Source organism: Entelurus aequoreus, linkage group LG13 (genome assembly GCF_033978785.1).
Source record: "Entelurus aequoreus isolate RoL-2023_Sb linkage group LG13, RoL_Eaeq_v1.1, whole genome shotgun sequence".
Lineage (NCBI taxonomy): Eukaryota > Metazoa > Chordata > Actinopteri > Syngnathiformes > Syngnathidae > Entelurus > Entelurus aequoreus.
Window position 1 is genome coordinate 30,975,230 of NC_084743.1, and position 24,185 is coordinate 30,999,414.

Genomic DNA, 24,185 nt, shown 5'->3' on the forward strand with positions numbered 1-24,185 from the left:
TAAGAAAAGCCAAACGCATCTGCTCACACATGTTCATATGTCCCGTTCATAATCTGCGTTCCAAAAACGCTAGCTTATTAGTGACCCCCAAAGCCCTAAAAAGTCTTCAGGCTCTGGAACGTTTTCTTTTCAGGCTCCAGTACTTTGGAATGCCCTAACGGCAATATTTAGAGATACTACCTCTGTAGAAGAGTTTAAGTCCCTCCTTAAAACTAATTTATAAACTCTAGCTGTTAGATGGACCCCTTTTTTAGACCAGCTGTTGTTGTGCCGTTTTTCTCCGGGAGAGAATAACAGGTGGCCATGGATCATTTTTGGAGATGTACCAGTCTTAATGCGATCCCACCTGACCCAAGTTTTGACCTGCGATGGACAACTCTTCCATGCACAGCTGTGAACGTCCCTGTGTAGCTGTCCTGGCTGAGCCCGGAAATAAATCCCTCTATGAATAAGTTGGCTTCCCGATGGACTGGACTCCTACATTATCTATTAATGTAACATTTCAATAATTAGATCCACTCCACATCCATACAGCCGATCACTCTGGAAGGGGGTTCCCACAACTGCGGTCCCTTCTCAAGGTTTCTTCTTTTACCCAGCTGAGGTCTTTAGAGTGTTTCCTTGACCAGATGTGGGTTTGGTTAAGGGGATGTCTTTGTGATTTTGTAAAGCCATTTAAGACACTTGTGATTAAGAGCTAAACATTTTGATAGAATAGTAAAAAGTATATGTACACACACGTACAACATTCTCACACATTTACATGATGAATTCTTAAGAATTGGGATACTGTCACGCCACAACCACTAGTAAGTCTTAACTTTCCAGAAACTAGTTTAGAATAACACACAATGTGATGAGGTGGCGACTTGTCCAGGGTGTACCCCGCCTTCCGCCCGATTGTAGCTGAGATAGACTCCAGCGCCCCCCTGCGACCCCGAAGGGAATAAGCGGTAGAAAATGGATGGATGGATAGTTTAGAACAACACACAATACTTTCACATGAACCAACAACTTATTTTATTGCATTTTGAATGCACACACACTACAATGTTACATGACGTTATGTTTGATGTTGTTGGAAAATCAATCAAAGTCTTGAGTTCATTTCAAGTCCTGCTGCTGTTCTCACCAGCACACTTGTGTTTGTTAACCTGATACTTATAAGAGAAGCTCTCATCACACACACTGCAACTTAACACTTTCTCCCCAGTGTGTCTTCTTGTGTGTGCCATCAAATTTGTATTCCGAGTAAATCTTTTCCCGCAGACCGAACAGGGAAAAGGCTTCTCACCCGTGTGCGCTCGGATGTGTGTTTTCAAACTTTGACTTTGAGAAAATCTTTGACCACACACCGAGCAACTAAAGGGTTTTTCTCCGGTGTGTCCTCTCATGTGTCGAACCAACGCTGAGCTTTGACGGAAATCTTTGTTGCAGATTGAGCAGGAAAATGGTTTCTGCCCAGTGTGTGTTTTCATGTGACTTGTTAACTGTGTCTTATAGGTGAAACTTTTCCCACAAACCGAGCAGATAAAAGGTTTTTCACCAGTGTGTATTCGTGTGTGGTTAACCAGCGCTGAGACATCATGAAAACCTTTGTTGCAGACTGAGCAGGAGTATGGTTTTTCCCCAGTGTGCGTTCTTATGTGTCTTGTCAGGTAATCCTGTCGAGAGAATCTTTTGTTGCAGACTAAGCAAGAAAAAGGTTTTTCTCCAGTGTGCCTTCTCATGTGTCTTATCAAAAAAGCATTGGCACTAAAAGTTTTGTCACACTGAGAACATTCCCAATGTGTGTTGTCAGTGTGACAAGTCATATCATCTGTAGAGTCTTCATCATCAGTGTCAGCAGAGTGTGACGTTGTGTCATCACTATCTGATAGTGGAGCTAAGCGGTTGTCTGCTTGTGATGCACCACACTGGTCTCCCTCAGCTTCTTTGTCTTCACTCTTCACAATGACACCAATCACTGGAAACTCTTCCAGTCCTTCGAGTTGCTCTCCCTCCTGACTGATGCTGCGCTCCTCCTCTTCCTCTTTAATGTGGCCGGGCTTTGGCTCATCCTGCTCCACCGTGGAGCTACACTCCTTCTGATGTTCTTTACGGACGTCTGCAGGACACAAGAAGACAAGCACATGCTTTAGAAAAACAGTATGTAACTAAAACTGTTAAGAGACAATGTAAGTATTTTAGGGATGCACAATATATGTTTTGAAGCCGATACAATACAGATAACATTCTGCTTTTAGAGACGGATATCTTATTAATATCTACTATTTTTTAAATTTAGAGTTGGTTTGTGTACACATTTTTTTAGGCTGGCTTTTTAAATGCCAACGTAGCTAGGAATGGGTCCCCTTCACATACAGTTCCAATGTCTGGTCCCTGCCAATCAATATTGATACTCAAAAGAACCAATTTTCAGTACTTTTGTGTGTGTTGATGTGGTAATAAATGTTGATTTGTAAAATATTACAATGTATTTTATTTGTTTAATATTTAACACTAAGACGATAATGATAACTTTGTTCCCTAATTGTTATATCATGTTTTATTAGACTATTTTGCAAGTATGCATTCATTTTATTTGTCCTATTTAGCCATAGTCAGGAAATAGTCTTTGCCATTTAGTTGAATGTGCCATTCTTGTCTTTTGTCGAGCCCTTACTGTAAGTATGTATGTTTGTAACATCCCTAATGCTAATCCAGTCAGGATGTTTCGAACATGGCTTTATGATGCCGATTCCGACACCGATCATCCATGAGTGACATCGACTGATGCCAATCACATGTATTAACTATACTTTTTAAAATATTATTGGTGCATGAGTGCTATTGACAGTTGAATAATATCAACACAATATTTACAGTAATTCCTTATTTTCTTTCTCCGTATGTAATATGTTCAGCCTCATCTTCCAGTGAGATATAAATATATACAGGTTTCCCGTAGCGCTTTGTTGTTAAGGTGGCCACCTTAATATCGAGATATATATCGTATATCGCCATTCAGCAAATGGAGCGGAAAACACAACCAAAAGTTGTACGCTTCTTCACGCGAGTTACACCGATCCTTACACCCACCCACCCCCTTCCCTGGTACAACCCTAGACTAACACCCTCCCCCCACCACATCCCACCTCCCCGGATTGTAAATAATCAAATGTAAATAATCAAATGTATATACTTGTTCTTATGCTTTCTGAGCTCACTATGTTCACTGCTCGCTGTACATAGCCTACAAAGTCAGACCTACACTGTTACAATGTCCATTTCTCAGATTATATAATTGTATAATTGATAACTGAAGTGCTGATAGCAACCAAACCAAACTTAACCCCCCCCCCCCCCCCCGCCCCAACCCTCTCCACATCCCACCCCCTGGATTGTAAATAATGTAAATATTTCAATGTATATACTCTGATGATTAACTTGTGTGATGACTGTATTATGCTGATAGTATATATTTGTACCATGAATTGATTAACGTGGACCCCGACTTAAACTAGTAGAAAAATTTATTCGGGTGTTACCATTTAGTGGTCAATTGTACTGAATATGTACTGTACTGTGCAATCTACTAGTTTCAATCAATCAATCAAACAGTATATCGCAATTGCGATATAGCATCTTTAGTCTTAGTATAACTATCTTGACACATACAGATACAAAATAAACATTAACTTCGGAGAGGGGGGGCGTGAAAAACATTCTGTCCCTACGTTGGGGGGCATGACAGTGAGCTTAGGGGAAATTTACAGCATGCGCAGGAGAAAAGGAGCGCTTGATTTGTTCATCCTAGCCCCCCTTACACCACAGTGTGGCCTCATGGTGGATCGTTTTTAAATCAGTTATCAGGCCTATTGTTAATGTTACCAGCTATATCGTGATGACGTCATCATTCCACCTGACAATAACCAGTCCTATATATTTATCTTGGTCCCCTGTATATTTTTAACAGTGTTCACACAATGGTGAGTGTGTGTTATGTGTTGTGCTACCGTACAAATGACATTGATTGCAATGTACGTGTTGATGACGCTTAAGAGACGCTGAGATCCAGGATTTGTACGTATGATAGAACATACAGCGTAGCAAAATGATGAAATATGAAGTAAACATGTGAAAATAAGACTTCCACTAACCTGCCCCGTGTAATTTTGGATGTTTCTTTAAAAAGGCGTCCAGGAATTGACGTTGTCGCTCGTTCTCCTCTTTTGTTCGAGAAAGTTGTTCCTTGTGCTCGGCTATCGTTTTTTCGCACATTTTTCCACACAATCACAACACTTCTTTGCTGAGCTATATGTTGATCACTTCCGCGTCTTGTTAGCAGCTAACAAGCTAAACTAGCCTGGGGAGCGTCAATCGCTCAGATTAATGTATCACGATACAAACAATTACAACAATTGACTCTATTAAACAGCCTATTTGTGAAAGTCCACGCACGGGTTAAGAACACAGAGCAATAATGACCACAACAATGTATTTTCCGTCAAACGCCATCTTGCTTTTACATTTTTTTCTCTGACGTGCCTCACCAGTGTTGCCAGGTGCAAAATGACAAGTTATCGTACCAGACCTTACATTCTGCTATATTAAGAAAAATTATTCGACTTGACGTTGCTCGGGACCATCTGTTACAGCAAAAAAAATACTATAGACCGTGTACAGTATAGCTTAAAGTGTAGTTATACATTTAGATAGACCAACGGCACTTCGGAATAAAGCTTCCACAGGTAGACCAACACCAGCCTAATATATAACAGGTAGACCAACACCAGCCTAATATATAAGAGGTACACGAGACGATACAGAAAATGTATTAAAGGGTCAAATTGTTAATGATCGATAGTACAGAGGGTGAAATTCTCGTACAAATGCTAAAATTATCATACGTCTGGCACCGCAGATCCTCACGTCCTGTTTTGTTCAGTGGAGCTGCGTGACTGTACAAGGCTGCCATCTACTGGTGACCTTTGGCTACCACACGATGCATTAATATGTAGTCTGGCTGTCGTAGCTTCTTCAGTCTCAGCAAGAAGATAACACTAAACAACTGAAATTCGGCTCTTTTTTGAGAGACGGCTCTTTTTTGAGAGACAGCTCTTTTGGCACCCGCCGGCTCCTGCTTAATTTGTAGTACCATATAGAGCCTACCTTTGCAAATCCAAATGGTTTACGCCAAGGCAGGCGGTGGCATAAACACTGCTAGAAGGCCCACATGTTCATGTCCTGGGCTATTAGAAAGTTTTGAATATTGTTTTTATTTAATTCAAATCAGTCAGTGATTAAAGATGACATCATGAAATGTAAAATAAAACCAAATAGCACATAATTGTGGTGCATTCAAAGAAAGACTCCCGATTAAAGTTTGAAACAAAGGTGTCACTTTTTAAAGCTACCCCCAGTAGATACACTAATAATAATAGTTATTAATAATTATTATCATTCACTGATGATAATCCTACAAGTATCAACTGATGCGTACCTTACTCTATGAAATAAAGAGAAATTGTACTTATTTATAATCATATTTGAGTGAATAATGTCATTCTGGCTATTTGTCATATTTTTTTGTAAAAAAATTAAAAAACACTACCAAATAATTTAGAGGGGTTATTACTATGTTAATGAGCCTTTAGCCTCCTAAAAAGGTCAGATGCCGCCACTGGTTTGAATACTTGAAAAACATTATTGATGAAACAAAGACCTAAGCATGTAATTAATCTACTGTGTTATCACATTGGGAAGACTGGCACATGCAGAGTGCATACATGAGAGAGAACTGGTTTACAATGACACCATCTAAATATTTTAATCCCATATTTAAAAGTCGAAAACTTAAAGGCTTACTGGAATGATTTTTTTTTATTCAAACGGGGATAGCAGATCCATTCTATGTGTCATACTTGATAATTTCGCGATATTGCCATATTTTTGCTGAAAGCATTTAGTAGAGAACATCGACGATAAAGTTCGCAACTTTTGGTCGCTGATTAAAAAAAAGCCTTGCCTGTACCGGAAGTAGCGTGACGCCACAGGTTGAAGAGCACCTCACATTTCTCCATTGTTTACACCAGCAGCGAGAGCGATTCTGACCGAGAAAGCGAAGATTACCCCATTAATTTGAGCGAGGATGAAAGATTCATGGATGAGGAACGTGAGAGTGAAGGACTAAACTGCAGTGCAGGACGTATCTTTTTTCGCTCTGACCGTAACTTAGGTAAAAGGGCTCATTGGATTCCACACTTTCTCCTTTTTCTATTGTGGATCACGGATTTGTATTTTAAACCACCTCGGATACTATATCCTCTTGAAAATGACAGTTGAGAACGCAAAATGGACATTCACAGTGACTTTTATCTCCACGACAATACATCGGTGAAGCACTTTAGCTACGGAGCTGACGTGATAGCATCGTGCTTAAATGCAGATAGAAACAAAAGAAATAAGCCCCTGACTGGAAGGATAGACAGAAATTCAACAATACTACTATCAGGAGACACCGAACCAAACACTGGACCTGTAACTACATGGTTAATGCTGTGCCGCCTGTCGAAGCCTAGCAATGCTGTTGCTAACGACGCCATTGAAGCTAACTTAGCTACGGGACCTCGTCAGAGCTATGATAAAAACATTAGCGCTCCACCTACGCCAGCCCTCATCTGCTCATCAACACCCGTGCTCACCTGCGTTCCAGCGATCGACGACGCGACGAAGGACTTCACCCGATCATCGATGCGGTCGGCGGCTAGCGTCAGATAGCGCGTCTGCTATCCAAGTCAAAGTCCTCCTGGTTGTGTTGCTGCAGCCAGCCGCTAATACACCGATCCCACCTACAGTTTTCTTCTTTGCAGTCTCCATTGTTCATTAAACAAATTGCAAAAGATTCACCAACACAGATGTCCAGAATACTGTGGAATTTTGCGATGAAAACAGCTATTTGTATTGGGATACAATGTGTCCGAATACTTCCGTTTCAACTATCGACGTCACGCGCAAACGTCATCACACATAGATGTTTTCAACCGGAAGTTTCACGGGAAATTTAAAATTGCACTTTATAAGTTAACCCGGCCGTATTGGCATGTGTTGCAATGTTAAGATTTCATCATTGATATATAAACTATCAGACTGCGTGGTCAGTAGTAGTGGGTTTCAGTAGGCCTCTAAACAAGGTTTCTATGTGTGTTTTAAAAAGATAGTTTCAACCAACAATTAGTTTTTTTTACTGCATGTAAACATAACACGCCTGTTTATGGGGTAGTGACATTAGCTTTAGGCTTTCAGGAATGTAATAATAAATAATAGAATTAAAGACTGATATTTGGCTACAAACAAAATCTTGATTTGGGCCACAAAAAGGCTGGTTTGTGCTATGATAACCCATTTCATATTATTACAAATTACACATCCATGCTAGGCTTCCTTAAATTTGGCACAAAAAATGGCACTATGAGCGTCACTTCCTGGAGCACCCTGGAACGCAATAAAACAAAATCCAGTATTTAACAAAAAATGCTGAAATGGCGACATTTTGTGCATTTATTCTTTTACTTTTTTTTTGTTGAATATTTAATCCTTAATTGTGTTAGTGTAACGGAGGAGAGCCAGTTTGGCTGGGCCATGTGTACGTTGGTAAACCTCCCTTCTTGTCTACTTCAAGAGTGTGCTGGTCAGCACACTCGTCTCTCATGCAGTCGAATAGGATAAAGGCGAGGGTCCGAAACCACCTGGGTTACATTATATACATGAGAAACAAATTCCACATACCCAAAAACAGGACTAAAGTCAGTAAAAGCACAATTAGTATTTAGTGCATGAGAAAAGCATGAGTTTGTTTCTGTTTTTTTTACATCTTCTACTATCTACTTTCACACAGTGGCACAATTACTCACTTTTTAAAGTGTATGCAAACACACAACAGGTTAGTGTGCCTGTTATGTTTGTTGATACCACTTGATACCAAGTACAAAACCGAAAACCAATGAAGTTGGCACGTTGTGTAAATCGTAAATAAAAACAGAATACAATAATTTGCAAATCCTTTTCAACCTATATTCAATTGAATACACTGCAAAGACAAGATACTTAACGTTCAAACTGGTAAACTTTGTTATTTTTTGCAAATATTAGCTCATTTGGAATTTGATGCCTGCAACATGTTTCAATAAACTGGCGCAAGTGGCAAAAAAGACTGAGAAAGTTGAGGAATGCTCACTAAACACTTATTTGGGACATCCCACAGGTGAACAGGCTAATTGTGAACAGGTGGGTGCCATGATTGGGTACAAAAGCAACTTCCATGAATTGCTCAGTCAGTCACAAATAAGGATGGGGCGAGGGTCACCACTTTGTGACCAAATGCGTGAGCAACTTGTGGAACAGTTTAAGAACAACATTTCGCAACGAGCTATTGCAAGGAATTTAGGGATTTCACCATCTACAGTCCGTAATATTTACAGGTTCAGAGAATCTGGAGAAATCACTGCACGTAAGCGGCAATGCCCGTGACCTTCGATCCCTCAGGCGGTACTGCATCAAAAAACGACATCAGTGTGTAAAGGATATCACCACATGGGCTCAGGAACACTTCAGAAAACCACTGTCAGTAACTACAGTTCATCGCTACATCTGTAAGTGCAAGTTAAAACTCTACTATGCAAAGCGAAAGCCATTTATCAACAACACCCAGAAACGCCGCTGGCTTCGCTGGGCCCGAGCTCATCTAAGATGGACTGATGCAAAGTGGAAAAGTGTTCTGTGGTCTGACGAGTCCACATTTAAAACATTTTTGGGAAACTGTGGACGTCTTGTTCTCGGGACCATAGAGAAAAATAACCATCCGGACTGTTCTTGGCGCGAAGTTCAAAAGCCAGCATCTGTGATGGTATGGTGGTGTGTTAGTGCCCAAGGCATGGGTAACTTACAAATCTGTGAAGGCACCATTAATGCTAATAGGTACATACAGGTTTTGGAGCAATATATGTTGCCATCCAAGCAACGTCTTTTTCATGGACGCTCCTGCTTATTTCAGCAAGACAATGCCAAGTCACATTTTGCATGTGTTACAACAGCATGGCTTCTTAGTAAAAGAGTGCAGGTACTAGACTGGCCTGCCTGTAGTCCAGATCTTGAAAATGTGTGGCACATTATGAAGCGTAAAATACAACAACGCAGACTGATGAACAACATAAGCTGTACATCAAGCAAAAATGAGAAATATTTCTACCTGAAAAGCTTCAAAAATTGGTCTCCTCAGTTCTCAAACGTTTACTGAGTGTTGTTAAAAGGAAAGGCCATGTAACAGAGTGGTAAAAATGCCCTTGCGCCAACTTTTTTGCAATGTGTTGCTGCCATTAAATTCTAAATTGTATGTGCAGTGTATTCAATTGAATATAAGTTGAAAATGATTTGCAAATGATTGTATTCTTTTTTTATTTACAATTTACACAATGTTCTAAGTTCCCTGGTTTTGGGTTTTGTAAATACAGGATACACCAATACTTCCATCCATCCATTTTCTACCGCTTATTCCCTTCAGGGTTGCGGGGGGCACTGGAGCCTATCTCAGCTACAATCGGGCGGAAGGCGGGGTACACCCTGGACAAGTCGCCACCTCATCGCAGGGCCAACACAGATAGACAGACAACATTCACACTCACATTCATACACTAGGGCCAATTTAGTGTTGCCAAACAACCTATTTTTACTTTAAAAATGTCAAGATAAAATAATGATTTTGTGATTTCACCTTTAAAAATGGGACCCATTACCTCCCTGCTTGGCACTCAGCATCAAGGGTTGGAATTGGGGGTTAAATCACCAAAAATGATTCCTGGGCGCGGCCACAGCTGCTGCTCACTGCTCCCCTCACCTCCCAGGGGGTGATCAAGGGTGATGGGTCAAATGCAGAGAATAATTTCGCCACACCTAGTGTGTGTGTGACAATCATTGGTACTTTAACTTTATTTTAATTATTGAGCATGAGAATCACATAAATACACAGGACAAAGATCTTTGGCAAACATAAAAAGTGAACAATTTAACAAGAGATAAATGCAACAATGTTGCAATATCAATATGTTACAATTATTCCCATTTATTACATACAATTGTCTAAGCAAAATGAGCAAGGCAAGTAACAACTATATTGGCTATCATTAAAAAAAAACTTTAAAGTCATCACAAATGTCAATTTCAATCTCAACACAACAAAAGTGTACGTATTTGTGGAAAAAAACAAACATTTAAGAACTGAAAAATATCGATCACAATCAAGTTATCATTGATCTGACACTGACACTATCATTCACATCCGGAGGGTGGCGGTAACGCACTAATTCAGTTCGCATCCGCAGTTAAACAAGGCAGAAGAAGAAAATGGACACGACGCTCTTCTGCGCATGACACATTACGAGATAGCATCAGTGAGTGAGCGGCCATGAAAGCACATTGCAGAAAGAAGATAGCAAGACGCTAATTAGTCAGTGCTATTGTTTGATATATATTATGTGCATATTTATGTCATATGAAAGACATCTTTAATTAAGCAAGTCTCTGTGCACGAGAAGCTCTCAGGCTAGCTTAGCTTGTTAGCTGCAAACAAAGACGCGAAAGTTCGCCAAGCAGAGGTCAAGTGCGAGTGTAAAGTGTGTGAAAATGTATAAAGTACAAATGCTGAGAGCGTTGGTGAATCAGCGACTAACTGCAGCGATGGAAGAAATATTTGTAGTGGTAGAAAGAACGATAGCAGAGTACGAGGAGGAATTTTCCCGAATAAAAGAAGAGAACGAGCGACAACGTCAATTACTGGACGCTTTTTTCAAGAAACATCCAGGAAAGCCACGCAGAGCAGGTTTGTTTACTTCTGACTCCAACATGTTGACTAACTGTATATTTATTCAATGGGTGAGGGCGGACCTACGTCACTTCCGCCTACCGATCCCCTAGCAACCGTGAATTCGTTGAAAACAAACCAGCTCACAGCGAACACTGCATTGACAGAAAAAGCATTTAACGAGCGTTGTGGCTTGGAAGTCGGCGTTAAATCCTTCATTTACGCATTTTACTTATTCGCATATCGTGTGAAAAAATGAAAATGTATTATTTGCGTCAGACTCGTCTCAGTGACCTTTAAAGCTTCTCAGGCTTAGCTTAGCTTGCTAGTTAGCTTAGCCTGCGCGCTACTAAGAAAGAGACGCGGAAGTTATCAACAACTTTGTGTGAACACGCCGTACTTGTTGGAGCCCACGTCGAAGAAGAAGCGCTTGTTGTCCACAGTCATCGACGAGCCCTCCGGCAGCTCCACGGGCTCCTCGTCCACGCCGTAATCGTCAATAAGTTTGGCCAAAGCGTCGCGGAACTCGATAAGTCCCTGCGCCGGGAGTGCGATGGTCTGACCCCAAGCCGGGCCCCCTGTTCACGGTCTGCCGGATCCTCAAGAACCGTCCCCGCTGGTTCTCTTTCAGGTCCATGTAGTACTTCCGATTCTCCCGCACTAGGAACTCGCTTTTCAGGGCCCGCCGCGGCTCATCCTGCACCATGCCCGGGTTGCTGGGACCCAACTGGGCGTAGTGTTCGATGAAGTCCCCCAAGTAGTCGCGGAACTCGACCGCCACCGACATAGACAGCGTGAGGCGGCTCTTGTTGCCACCGGCCCCTACTTCGGCTATCTTCAAGAAGCGGCCTTTGGCGTTCTGCTTGACGTCCAAGTAGAAGCGTTCGTTTTCCCGGTGTAAAGCTGCGAGCCATTTGTCTCGTCTCTGTGGGCTTGTATCACGCTTTGGCAGAACAAAATACAACCTTTGTTTTCCCTGTTTCCAGTTGTGGTTAGCACAACCAAAAACAACACAGTTTTTCGGCATTTTGGAGGCAGAATGACGGGTTTAACCAGCGTAGGTCGACAGGTTAAAGAGTAATGGCAACGGTTTGTTTTCAACGCCAGTCTGGTTGCTGTGGCTCGAAGAACCCGTATGTAGCCCAGTTGCCCGGATGTCGGCCCTCACCCATAACATGAAAACTCCCCACATGTAAGAACTACTGACTGGAGCAGACCTGGGCATTCTGCGGCCCGTGGGCCGCATCCGGCCCTTTGTGCGTCCCTGTCCGGCCCACGTGAGGCCAATTATAAATTACAAAATACATTTTAAAAAGTATCTATGTCGAGTGTGCAATACAACGGTGCTGCTTTTGTTTTGATAATCGTTATTTGTATTACTTCCGTGTGGACGTATGCGTGATTGTGAGTGAATGTGAACAACTGCAATTACAAAATAAAGTTGAAAAAACATCTATGTCCTGCGCGCAATACAACTGTGCTGCTTTTATTTTGAAAAGTATTATTTATGGGCGTGTGTCCGTGTGTAACCTGCGAGTGAAGGTGCACATGCAGCGACAAGTGATGCACGGTTTACACCCGAGACGCCAAAAAGAGAAAAGTTGATGAGGAATGCCGTGTTTTCAACAACACATGAACTGCAAAGCAACGTCCCCTCACCTAAGGTGCGTGCCTGCGCAATTGCGCACTGCTCAAGCGTCCGCTGCGCGCAGCAAGTATATGCCGCGCACCAAATCAAATCCCATCTGAATTATAAACAAAATAAACATATTTATTCTATGGAATTTTGCAATGCAGCTTTGAGTGACAGTGACAACAAGCGGCCCTAATGGTGTTCGTCAACACCGTTCAATTGAACACCGTTCAATTATTGTAACGTCTATCGAGATGCTTCGAGGACAGGAATTATATCGATCACTTTATTGAACAAAACTGTTTATATTCGGACATAACCACACCAAAAACATGAGTAAAACAATTCTATCTCGAAAAACTAGTCATTTTCTGCCGTACAAACCAGGCCAAAACCAACTTGTCATCTGTCACCAACACGCATAGCACTAAACCACTGGTGCGTTTAAGGCCACACAAAAAGTCGGACAACTCAAACACCACACAAAGTTACACTATGACTCCTCAGTCATACGTGTGCTTATTTTACTGTCATTTATTATTAATGTTAATTTATATATATTAGTCATGGAATGCTGTTACACACACTATGTTGAAGTATTACTATTATTATTATTATTATTATTTATCTTACGGTATATATCAAAAATAATATTGAGCAAAATTTAATTGAAATATTGTCGATGTGGCCCTCCAGCAGTGCTCGGGTAGCTCATGCGGCCCCCGGTAAAAATTAATTGCCCACCCCTGGACTGGAGGAACGTTGTCAATAAAGTAAGAGGTAAGTAATAGAGATGTCCGATAATATTGGACTGCCGATAAATGCTTTAAAAATGTAATAATGGAAATGATCGGTATCGGTTTCAAAAAGTAAAAATTATGACTTTTTAAAACGCCGCTGTACGGAGTGGTACACAGACGTAGGGAGAAGTACAGAGCAGTTGCGTCTCCCAGTCATACTTGCCAACCCTCCCGATTTTCCCGGGAGACTCCCGAATTTCAGTGCCCCTCCCGAAAATATCCCGGGGCAACCATATTATATCCCAGACAACAGGCACGTGCACGCATAGGGCCCTATGGGTGCCTGAGCCCCTGCCCTTTTTAGCCTCGTCTTAAAAAGTGCCCTCTGCCTGTGTGTGTGTGGTTTTTTTTTCTGTAAACAACATTAATAAATTCCTGTCAGGGATGTAAAAAAAACAAACAAAAAAAACAGCGGTACAAAAACTCCACGTTTTCTTGTAATACCGGGTTGTTTGAGTCTGCCGCTTCCTTTAAACGTTTAGCCCCTCCTCGATCTGCGGGCTGCAGCCAGGGGTTACTCAGACGTGACAGTGGAGCAACTTGAACCTGTGAGTTATGGTCTAGTCGCCGTCCACTTATTCAGCATCTAATATGGGTAATATTTCAGAAAAACGCTGTATTATTCTATTAGTCAATGTGTCAGCTTCTGTTTTTGCCGGACGTCGGAGCATTCATTCATTCATTCATCTTCTTCCGCTTATCCGAGGTCGGGTCGCGGGGGCAGCAGCCTAAGCAGGGAAGCCCAGACTTCCCTCTCCCCAGCCACGGCGCATCAATTGAGCACGGCACATCAAGTCCGCACAGAGCAGAGCGGATCGTGCGGGACAGGAAGTAATGTACAAAATAAAACACCGGGTTAATTTTCAAAATAAAATGCACTGTGTTTACGGCGGATCACATTTCTCTCCCAATAGAGTTTTAGATATAAGGTTATTGTGACTTTGCTATTACTGTGTGGGTTAACAAAATAATAATAATAATAATAATGATAATAATAACAATAATAAGAAGAAGAACAAATCATTTCACTAGGCCTTTAAGGGAAGAAGGACAGATTTTCACATTGAAGTTTTTTCCATTTGGGTATTTATTTTTGTATTTTTTTTCAAAGTTCATGTTGCACTGTTCAATGTTCAATATTAAAGTGCTTATCTTTAACAAAAAATAGCCTAATAATAAACCAGTGTTTTGTTGCTTTTCATGTCTTCCAAGCCTATGATGTTGTGTTATTGGTTTACATTTGCTATATTTATTTAGTGTCTATAGCTTGTGGGCAGCACGGTGGCAGAGGGGTTAGTGCGTCTGCCTCACAATACGAAGGTCCTGAGTAGTCGTGAGTTCAATCCCGGCCTCGGGATCTTTCTGTGTGGAGTTTGTATGTTCTCCCCGTGACTGCATGGGTTCCCTCCGGGTACTCCGGCTTCCTCCCACCTCCAAAGACATGCACCTGGGGATAGGTTGATTGGCAACACTAAATTGGCCTAGTGTGTGAATGTGAGTGTGAATGTTGTCTGTCTATCTGTGTTGGCCCTGTGATGAGGTGGCGACTTGTCCAGGGTGTACCCCGCCTTCCGCCCGATTGTAGCTGAGATAGGCTCCAGCACCCCCCGTGACCCCAAAGGGAATAAGCGGTAGAAAAAGGATGGATGGGAATAGCAAATCCATTCTATGTGTCATACTTGATCATTTCGCGATATTGCCATATTTTTGCTGGAAGGATTTAGTAGAGAAAATCGACGATAAAGTTTGCAACTTTTGCTCGCTGATAAAAAAAAAGCCTTGCCTGTACCGGAAGTAGCGTGACGTCACGGGAGCTAGTATTCCTCACAATTCCCCATTGTTTACAATGGAGCGAGAGAGATTCGGACCGAGAAAGTGACGATTACCCCATTAATTTGAGCTAGGATGAAAGATTCGTAGATGAGGAACGTTACAGTGAAGGACTTGAGAGACAGTGATGGACGTATCTTTTTTCGCTCTGACCGTAACTTAGGTACAAGCTGGCTCATTGGATTCCACACTCTCCTTTTTTTATTATGGATCACAGATTTGTATTTTAAACCACCTCGGATACTATATCCTCTTGAAAATGAGAGTCGAGAACGCGAAATGGACATTCAGTGCCTTTTATCTCCACGACAATACATCGGCGAAATGCTTTAGCTACGAGCTAACGTGATAGCATCGTGCTTTAACTGCATATAGAAACAAAAAAATAAACCCCTGACTGGAAGGATAGATAGAAAATCAACAATACTATTAAACCGTGGACCTGTAAATACACGGTTAATGCTTTCCAGGCTGGCGAAGGTTAACAATGCTGTGCTAACGACGCCATTGAAGCTAACTTAGCAACCGGACTGCACAGAGCTATGCTAAAAACATTAGCGCTCCACCTACGCCAGCCAGCCCTCATTTGTTCATCAACACCCGTGCTCACCTGCGTTCCAGCGATCGGCAGAAGGACGAAGGACTTCACCCGATGCGTTTGGCGGCCCGGAGACGTAGGAAGTCAAGGTGAGGTCGGCGGCTAGCGCGGCTAGCGCGGCTAGCGCTCCAACAAAGTCCTCCTGGTTGTGTTGCTGTAGTCCGCTGCTAATACACTGATCCCACCTACAACTGTCTTCTTTGCAGCCTTCATTGTTCATTAAACAAATTGCAAAATATGTCCAGAATACTGTGGAATTATGAAATGAAAACAGAGATTTTTGTATAGGATTCTACGGGGTACCATAACTTCCGTTAAACTGACTTCGTCACGCGCATACGTCATCATACCGCGACGTTTCAGCCGGATATTTCCCGGGAAGTTTTAAATGTGACTTTATAAGTTAACCCGGCCGTATTGGCATGAGTTGCAATGTTAAGATTTCATCATTGATATATAAACTATCAGACTGCGTGGTCGGTAGTAGTGGGTTTCAGTAGGCCTTTAACTTGATGAAAACACCATCAAGTTGTAACTTATGGTCTATCTCACTTAATGCTCAGACTAAACAACTGAAACGTAATACAGGGCCAAAAATATGGACCAGGGGCCAGTAGAGGGCTGTATCCTTTCTTTTTTTGGCATTGGGCTGCAGGCATAATCAACATGAATCAAGTTTAAATACAGATGGCAATATTCCTAACAGATAACCTACATCTTATATCCCCAGAATGCTGAAATTATTATTATTATTATTATTAATAATAATAATAATAATTATTATTATTATTGTTATTATCATTATTATTATTATTATTTTGTTAACCCACACAGTAATAGCAAAGTCACAATAACCTTATATCTAAAACTCTATTGTGAGAGAAATGTGATCCGCCGTAAACACAGTGCATTTTATTTTGAAAATTAACCCGGTGTTTTATTTTGTACATTACTTCCTGTCCCGCACGATCCGCAAAAAGTCAAGTATTAATTGATTCACAGTACAGGCCAAAAGTTTGGACACACCTTCTCATTAAATGCATTTTTTTTCTTTTCCTGAATATTTACATTGTAGATTGTCACTGAAGGCATCAACACTATGAATGAACACATGTGGAGTTATGTACTTAACAAAAAAAGGTGAAATAACTGAAAACATGTTTTGTATTCTAGTTTCTTCAAAATAGCCACCCTTTGCTCCGATCACTGCTTTGCACACTCTTGTCATTATCTCGAAGAGCTTCAAGAGGTAGTCACCTGAAATGGTTTTCACTTCACAGGTGTTATAGTTTTGATGCTTTCAGTGACAATCTACAAGGTAAATAGTCTTGAAAATAAAGAAAACGCATTGAAATGAGAATGTGTGTCGAAACTTTTGGACATTTTCCATATTCAACATATTGTGTTGAAGTTTGGGGAAATGTTTATAAAACAAACATAGACCCAATAATTAAACTTAAAAAAAAGGGTCATTAGAATAATGCACAAAGCGTGCTACTATGAACATACCAATCCATTATTTATAAGTTCTAATGTGTTAAAATGTTCAGATATTGTGTTTTTAAAAACAATGGAAATTATGTTTCGAGTAAAGAACAACAGCCTTCCAGCATATATTCTTAGGTTATTTAAATTGAGAGGAGAAAACTATCATTTACGGGGATATTGATTTTTGAAATAGGTAAAGTAAGAACGAATATAAAATACAAATGTATTTCAGTTTTAGTAGTTAAATGGTGGAACAAGCTCAGTGATGAGTTGAAGACATGTAGTTCTTTGTTAAGGTTGAAGAAAACCTTGAAAGGTGAAATAATTGAAAATTATAAAATATAGCAATGATTACTTTCATCCCTTGATTTATTTAACGATGTTCCAGGCAATCTAATTTTCAGTCAATATATAGGATAGGCAAATATAAGCTTTGGCTTCAGCCTATTCCTTTTTCGGTCATTCTTTTTCTTTTATTTTTGTGTGTAAATGTGTATGATTGTTAAATATGTATAATCTGTACTGTTAAACTGGTCACACAAAATGACTGATGATTCATTATATGACCGAATTAAACTTATTTCATTCATTCATTCATTCATTCATTCATTCATTCATTCATTCATTCACTGTACTGTACATCAACCCAGAATCACCAGACAGTTCTTGAAAAGACGATTCCAGTGATACAAGTGTCATTTTCTTGTGATGAATATTAAGAAAGTTGTAGATTAATAAAACCAGTTAATGCAATCATTTCTGGTCAACTTCTTAATACTAAGATAATAGGGGTCAAGATTTTAGGTGTGACCTTTTTGTTAAATCCGACTTTCAAAATGTCATAACTTTCTTAATACTTATTTTGCTTTCTTAATATTTACCCCATTTTAAAAGGTTGGTAACATTAGAATGATTGCTAAACAGATAAAGGAGGTTTAACAGTTATGGTTTATGTTTGTTTAAATACATGAAATTAACGTTGGAAGTGATGTAAAATTTGAGTTAACATTGTTGGTCGGACTCAACTTGTAAGTCACATTGCAATGACTGCAAAAAATAAGTCAGTCAGTGAATGCTCTAAAAAAATGTATATTTACATTAATTTGAAAAACATTTATGTAAAAGGCATGTAAACACTTTTAGATTGTGTTTGACTGTTTAAATTAACACACAATTTAGTTCTATTTTGAAGCTATTATATACAGTATAGTATATCTGATGTATGACACCAAAAGACTAACAAGGTTTACGAGTAAATAGATATGATCAAAATAGTATAAATCTCATGGAGATTCTTGAGGCATTTTGAGAGATAATGAGCTAGCCAGACACGTCATTGCGTGACATAGAGGTAGGAACCACACATCCTTTCATCACCAACATCAATGCAAATCAAGCAGAATTTGTGAGAGCCAACAATCATTACTTTGGGGAAAATTGTGATCCATAAACTTATATTGTTGATCCTAAATATAAGGAGGATGAGCTACACGTTTTAGAAGCTCTGTTTAACAGATCCAGCTTTAGTGAAACACTAAGCATCGGGTTGCAGTATTGCTAAGTGCTAAACGAGAAATACAAACTATGAACATAATAAAACGATAGTTTACTGTACAATGTACACATCAATAATAAATAGCGGTAGATCACAAAGTATTTCTGCCTCAACCTCGTTAATTCATTAATACATAAGCAACATTGCTATTCATACTGTATTTTGTGATCTAAGAATTCAACGTCCATATACCACAATTTATACATTGTCTTTTACATATAAACCAGCAATTCAAATTAATTCACTGCATAGTTTGTATTTACAGTATATAGTAAAATCAATTTACCACAAAAGCAATCTTTTTCTTTATCTCTGATGATCATAATAACCATCATTACAGTGGTCATTTTAACACATTGAAACTTTACCAACAACACTAAATAGCAGAAAGTTGTAGTTTTTGGTTTGATCTGGAGCTTGACAGCTAGTAGTTCTATCTTATTAAACTGTACTGTTCTCTTCTTTGACCGTATTTACATTCCCGCATAGCTAAACAAGCTGACACACCCATAATCACCCTTTTTTGTATGAGGCACACAGCTGATAGCCGCTTGTCAGCCGTGTGACTACAGTGGTGGAAATCTTGTGTTCTTGTACCCCAGCATTTAGGACATTTAGGAGTGATATGAAAATGAAAGCTGGGATAATCTTAAAAACACACCAACTCGGGCTGAGTGATATGGCTTAAAAATAAAACTTCTATGGAATAACTTAGACAAATACACTGTTCCACATGTGTCGCTGCAAAGCCAAACCACTGATGATGCTATAGATCTTGTACTTCTCGCTCTCGTTAGCGAAAGCGGTAGCCATGTTGTTGCTGTGTTAGGGAAGCAGGGTTGATTGTAGGGGAAGCTATGAAAGCTCCTGCAAGAGCAGAACAAACTCAAACGAATCAAAATCATTTATTGCCTAACACAGTGGTTCTTAACCTGGGTTTGATCGAACCCTAGGGGTTCGGTGAGTCGGCCTCAGGGGTTCGGTGGAGACTCCGCTACGGAGGTAAAGACACATCTGACTTATTGTGTAAATAAAAACTTCTCCCTATCGGCGTATTATGGATACCCCCAAACAATGTTCCCTCTATTTTTCCATCTGATTTGCAGGTTGTTTGATTGATCGATTTAAACTTTTACTAGGAGATTGCCAAGGAAGATAATACATTATATGAAACAGTACAGTTTACACAGTACATTACATATTCTGTACAATTGACCACTAAATGGTAACACCCGGATAAGTTTTTCAACGTGTTTAAGTCGGGGTCCACATTAATCAATTCATGGTAATGTGTGTAAGGTGTGTAATTTGTTGTGAGTTCATGCACTGTGTTGGTTGTGTTCTTTGAACAAGGTGATGTTCATGCACGGTTCATTTTGTGCACCAGTAAAAAAACATAACTTTTTCTTGAATTTGAAAAAAAAAACATTTTATTTTTCACTAAAGAAGGGTTTGGTGAATGCGCATATGAAACTGGTGGGGTTCGGTACCTCCAACAAGGTTAAGAACCACTGGCCTAACGCCAACTTCATGATATAACCATATTATGTAAAACAAGAGTGCAAGATCTTAAACACATACATCTGTAAGTCTGAAACATTGACATTGTAGGTTGGCCCTCTTTTTGTTTTTAAGTACATGTTCATTTTGATTCTGTTTCTACCCCATATATATGTATATATTTTTTTACACAATTTGCAGTCTAAATGTTCTCTTTTTAGTGTTTTCATGACCCATTTAATTGGTTCTATTATTCTACTGTATTTATTATGATGTCTTGAATGTCACTGTGGTGACTGATGAGATCCTCAGCGACGTCAGAACATATTCTTTCTGGTGCATGATGTCTCATGTGAGTGTGACTGTTAAAAAGCTGGACTTTTCTAAAGCATGTTTTGCCATCTTGTGTCTTGCAGCCTTCAGTGAAGAACATCTTACCCTTGAGCAGCACAAGTGGAGCTACAGGGTGGCGCTAGAGGAGCCACAGGACCCCCACATTAAGGAGGAGGAGGAGGAACACATCATTAGCCAGGAAGGAGAGCATCTTGAAGGATTGGAGCTCCCAGTGATTGGTGTCATTGTGAAGAGTGAAGATGATGAGGACAAATGTGAAAGTGAGGAGAAGAGCGAGGTGGAGACTCCAACCAGCAGTTCAACTCAACACATGACAACAGAAGCTGATGGAGATCTTTGTGGACCATCACAAGCAGACAACATCTTAGCTCCACTATCGAATAATGACGAGACAACGTCACACTCTGCTGACACTAATGATGAAGTCTCTAAAGCTGACAACACACACTGGAAATGCTCTCACTGTGAGCAAACTTTTGTTAACAAGGGGAATCTGAATAGACATATGAAAAGTCATGCGGGCGTCAAGGACTTTAAATGCTCTAAATGTGGGAATATGTTTGCTGACAATTCAACACTGAAAAGACACATGAGGATACATACAGGCGAGAAGCCGTTCAGCTGCCTAGTTTGCAGTAAAAGATTCTATGAGAAGACACATTTGACAACACACACAAGAAGACACACTGGAGAGAAACCGTTTTCCTGTGCAGAGTGTGGTTTAGGTTTTGTCCGAAATCAATATTTGAAAATACATATGCGAACGCACACTGGAGAGAAACCATTCGTGTGCACAATATGCAGTAAAAGGTACTCTCGAAAAGCGCATTTGATAATACACACACGAGTACACACTGGAGAGAAACCTTTTTCCTGTTCAGTGTGTGGTATAGGTTTTGTAAGAAATGACGAGTTAAAAACACACACAAGAATACACACTGGAGAGAAACCTTTTATGTGTTCGGTGTGTAGTAAAGACTTTAAGCGAAATCATGATTTGAACAGACACATGAGAAGACACACTGGCGATAAAACTTATTCGTGTTCATCCTGCAACAGAAGCTTTTGTAGCCGAACAACACTTGTAAGACACATGAGAACACACACTTATGAGAAAAAGTTGAGTTGCATTGTGTGTGATGAAAGATTCTCTTATAAATACCAGCTTGACTGTCACAAGTGTGCTGGTGAGAACAGCAGCACTAAATGAGCTAGCAGGACATTAAACTGATTTTGATAAGTGACTGTCTCACACAATCACCAAATATAACTTGTGACTTTGTTGATATGCTTCTACCATTTAAATGCAAAACAATACAATACTCAGTTATATTTCATTAAATTACACACTTGAACTAAGTGAGCGACTAAAAAGCTACTTAGTTCTTTTCCTTTAGTCTGGTTAGGAAGCCAGTCTGTGAGTATTTTGCATCTTTTTACTCAGTTGGTGTGTTTTACTGCTCTCGTCCGCTTTGCTTTCTGTCTACTACTGCTTTGAGTTCACCTGAGTGCACTGTAAAGAAACGTGTAGTTGATTGCATTTGACTGTGTCACTGTTCCAGATGAGGGTATTTTGCGTGCTATTTGTAGCACATGTTGGGCAAAAATCCGCCACCTGAAACACCAGCTTCGCTACGATGCCTAAGAAGACGCTTGCACTGCTTAACAAGCTGCCCCAGACACCAGCTGCAAATAAAGGTGTGCACAAACTACAATTGAACCTAAAAGTTTAGAACAATAGTTATAAATAAGTTATCTTTATTGGTCTTGTGAAGCAGGACGTTGTTGATAATTGCCTTGATAAAAATGTATTGTACAGCAGTATTGTATTTTCTCTCAGCAGCAGGTGATAGCTTGCGTTTTCTTCCTGATCGTGGCAGTGACAAAACTGTGCCATGCACTTTATACTTACAAAAAATTGTCTTCACAGTTGCTCTTGGGGCCTTAAGCTGCTTTGAAATGGCTCCAAGTGACTTTCCTGACATGTACAAGTCAATTATTAGTTTTTTCAGATCTGTGCTGAGTTCCTTTGACTTTCCCATTGTCGCGTTTGTAACCGAGTCTAATGACTGCATCACATGAGACCTATTAAATTGGACTCAGACAAGTCAACAGGTGTCGTCAATCATAATCACTCACATAAAGTTTAGAGGCCATGCCATGAAGCTAATTTGATTTGATTGTAAATTTTCGACATCGCCAAAATTGATAATGTATGTTGCTGTATGTATACTTTTGACCCAGCAGATTTGGTCACATTTTCAGTAGACCCATAATGAATTCATAAAATAACTAAACGTCATGAAGGTTTTTTTGTGACAAACAACTATGTGCTCCAATCACTCTATCACAAAAAAATAAGAGTTGTAGAAATGATTGGAAACTCAAGACAGCCATGACATTATATTCTTTACAAGTGTATGTAAACTTTTGACCACGACTATATATATATATATATATATATATATATATATATATATATATATATATATATATATATATATATATATATATATATATATATATATATATATATATATATATATATATATACATATATATATATATATATATATATATATACAAAACCTGTGAAGTTGGCATGTTGTATAAAACGTAAATAAAAACAAAATACAATGATTTGCAAATCCTTTTTAACCAATATTCACTTAAATACACTGCAAAGACAAGATACTTAACATTCGAACTGGTAAACTTTATTTTTTGCAAATATTATCTCATTTGGAATTTGATGCCTGCAACATGTTTCGAAAAAGCTGGCACAAGTGGTAAAACAGACTGAGAAAGTTGAGGAATGCTCATCAAACACTTATTTGGAACATCCCACAGGTGAACAGGCTAATTGGGAACAGGTGGGTGCCATGATTGGGTATAAAAGCAGCTTCCATGAATTGCTCAGTCAGTCACAAACAAGGATGGGGCGAGGGTCACCACTTTGTGAACAAATGCGTGAGCAAATTGTCAAACAGTTTAAGAACAACATTTCTCAACGAGCTATTGCAAGGAATTTAAGGATTTCCCCATCTACGATCCGCAATATCAAAAGGTTCAGAGAATCTGTGGAAATCACTGCATGTATGCGGCAATGCCGAAAACCAACATTGGGAGCCTGTGACCTTCGATCCCTCAGGAGGTACTGCATCAAAAACCGACATCAGTGTGTAAAGGACATCACCACATGGGCTCAGGCACACTTCAGAAAACCACTGTCAGTGACTACAGTTCATCGCTACATCTGTTAGTGCAAGTTAAAACTCTCCTATGCAAAGCGAAAGCCATTTATCAACCACCCAGAAACGCCGCCGGCTTCGCTGGGCCCGAGCTAATCTAAGATGGACTGATGTAAAGTGGAAAAGTGTTCTGATGAGTCCACATCTCAAATTGTTTTTGGAAACTGTGGACGTCGTGTCCTCCGGACCAAAGAGGAAAAGAACCATCCGGATTGTTATAGGCGCAAAGTTGAAAAGCCAGCATGTGTGATGGTATGGGGGTGTATTAGTGCCCAAGACATGGGTAACTTACACATCTGTGAAGGCGCCATCAATGCTGAAAGGTACATACAGGTTTGA

General features: G+C 39.9%; 2 protein-coding genes and 1 pseudogene across 2 annotated transcripts; 1 reads left to right on the forward strand and 2 right to left on the reverse strand.

The window, feature by feature from the left end:
- Positions 1-1,019: 1,019 nt before the first annotated feature.
- Positions 1,020-4,707, reverse strand: LOC133663303 (gastrula zinc finger protein XlCGF8.2DB-like). The gene is made up of 2 exons (XM_062067680.1): positions 4,143-4,707; positions 1,020-2,107 (listed from the first exon to the last, which is right to left on the reverse strand). Exons 1-2 carry the CDS (start codon positions 4,261-4,263, stop codon positions 1,110-1,112), a joined length of 1,119 nt encoding a protein of 372 aa, XP_061923664.1. The 5' UTR covers positions 4,264-4,707; the 3' UTR covers positions 1,020-1,109.
- On the forward strand, positions 3,925-22,791 carry LOC133663307 (gastrula zinc finger protein XlCGF8.2DB-like). Its single transcript, XM_062067688.1, has 2 exons — positions 3,925-3,971; positions 20,658-22,791. The coding sequence occupies exon 2, from the start codon at positions 20,906-20,908 to the stop codon at positions 21,803-21,805; it is 900 nt and encodes a 299-aa protein (XP_061923672.1). The 5' UTR covers positions 3,925-3,971; positions 20,658-20,905; the 3' UTR covers positions 21,806-22,791.
- LOC133662996 (transcriptional activator protein Pur-alpha-like) lies at positions 11,225-19,554 on the reverse strand (annotated as a pseudogene).
- Positions 22,792-24,185: the final 1,394 nt, after the last annotated feature.

What these genes read in the sequence shown, in the direction of transcription:
- LOC133663303 (XM_062067680.1), bottom strand. Translation starts at nt 4,263, where the DNA reads ATGTGCGAAAAAACGATAGCCGAGCACAAGGAACAACTTTCTCGAACA. An exon ending in TCCAAAATTACACGGGGCAG is followed by an intron (nt 2,108 to 4,142) that starts GTTAGTGGAAGT and finishes TGTGTCCTGCAG; the next exon opens with ACGTCCGTAAAGAACATCAG.
- LOC133663307 (XM_062067688.1), top strand. Translation starts at nt 20,906, where the DNA reads ATGACAACAGAAGCTGATGGAGATCTTTGTGGACCATCACAAGCAGAC.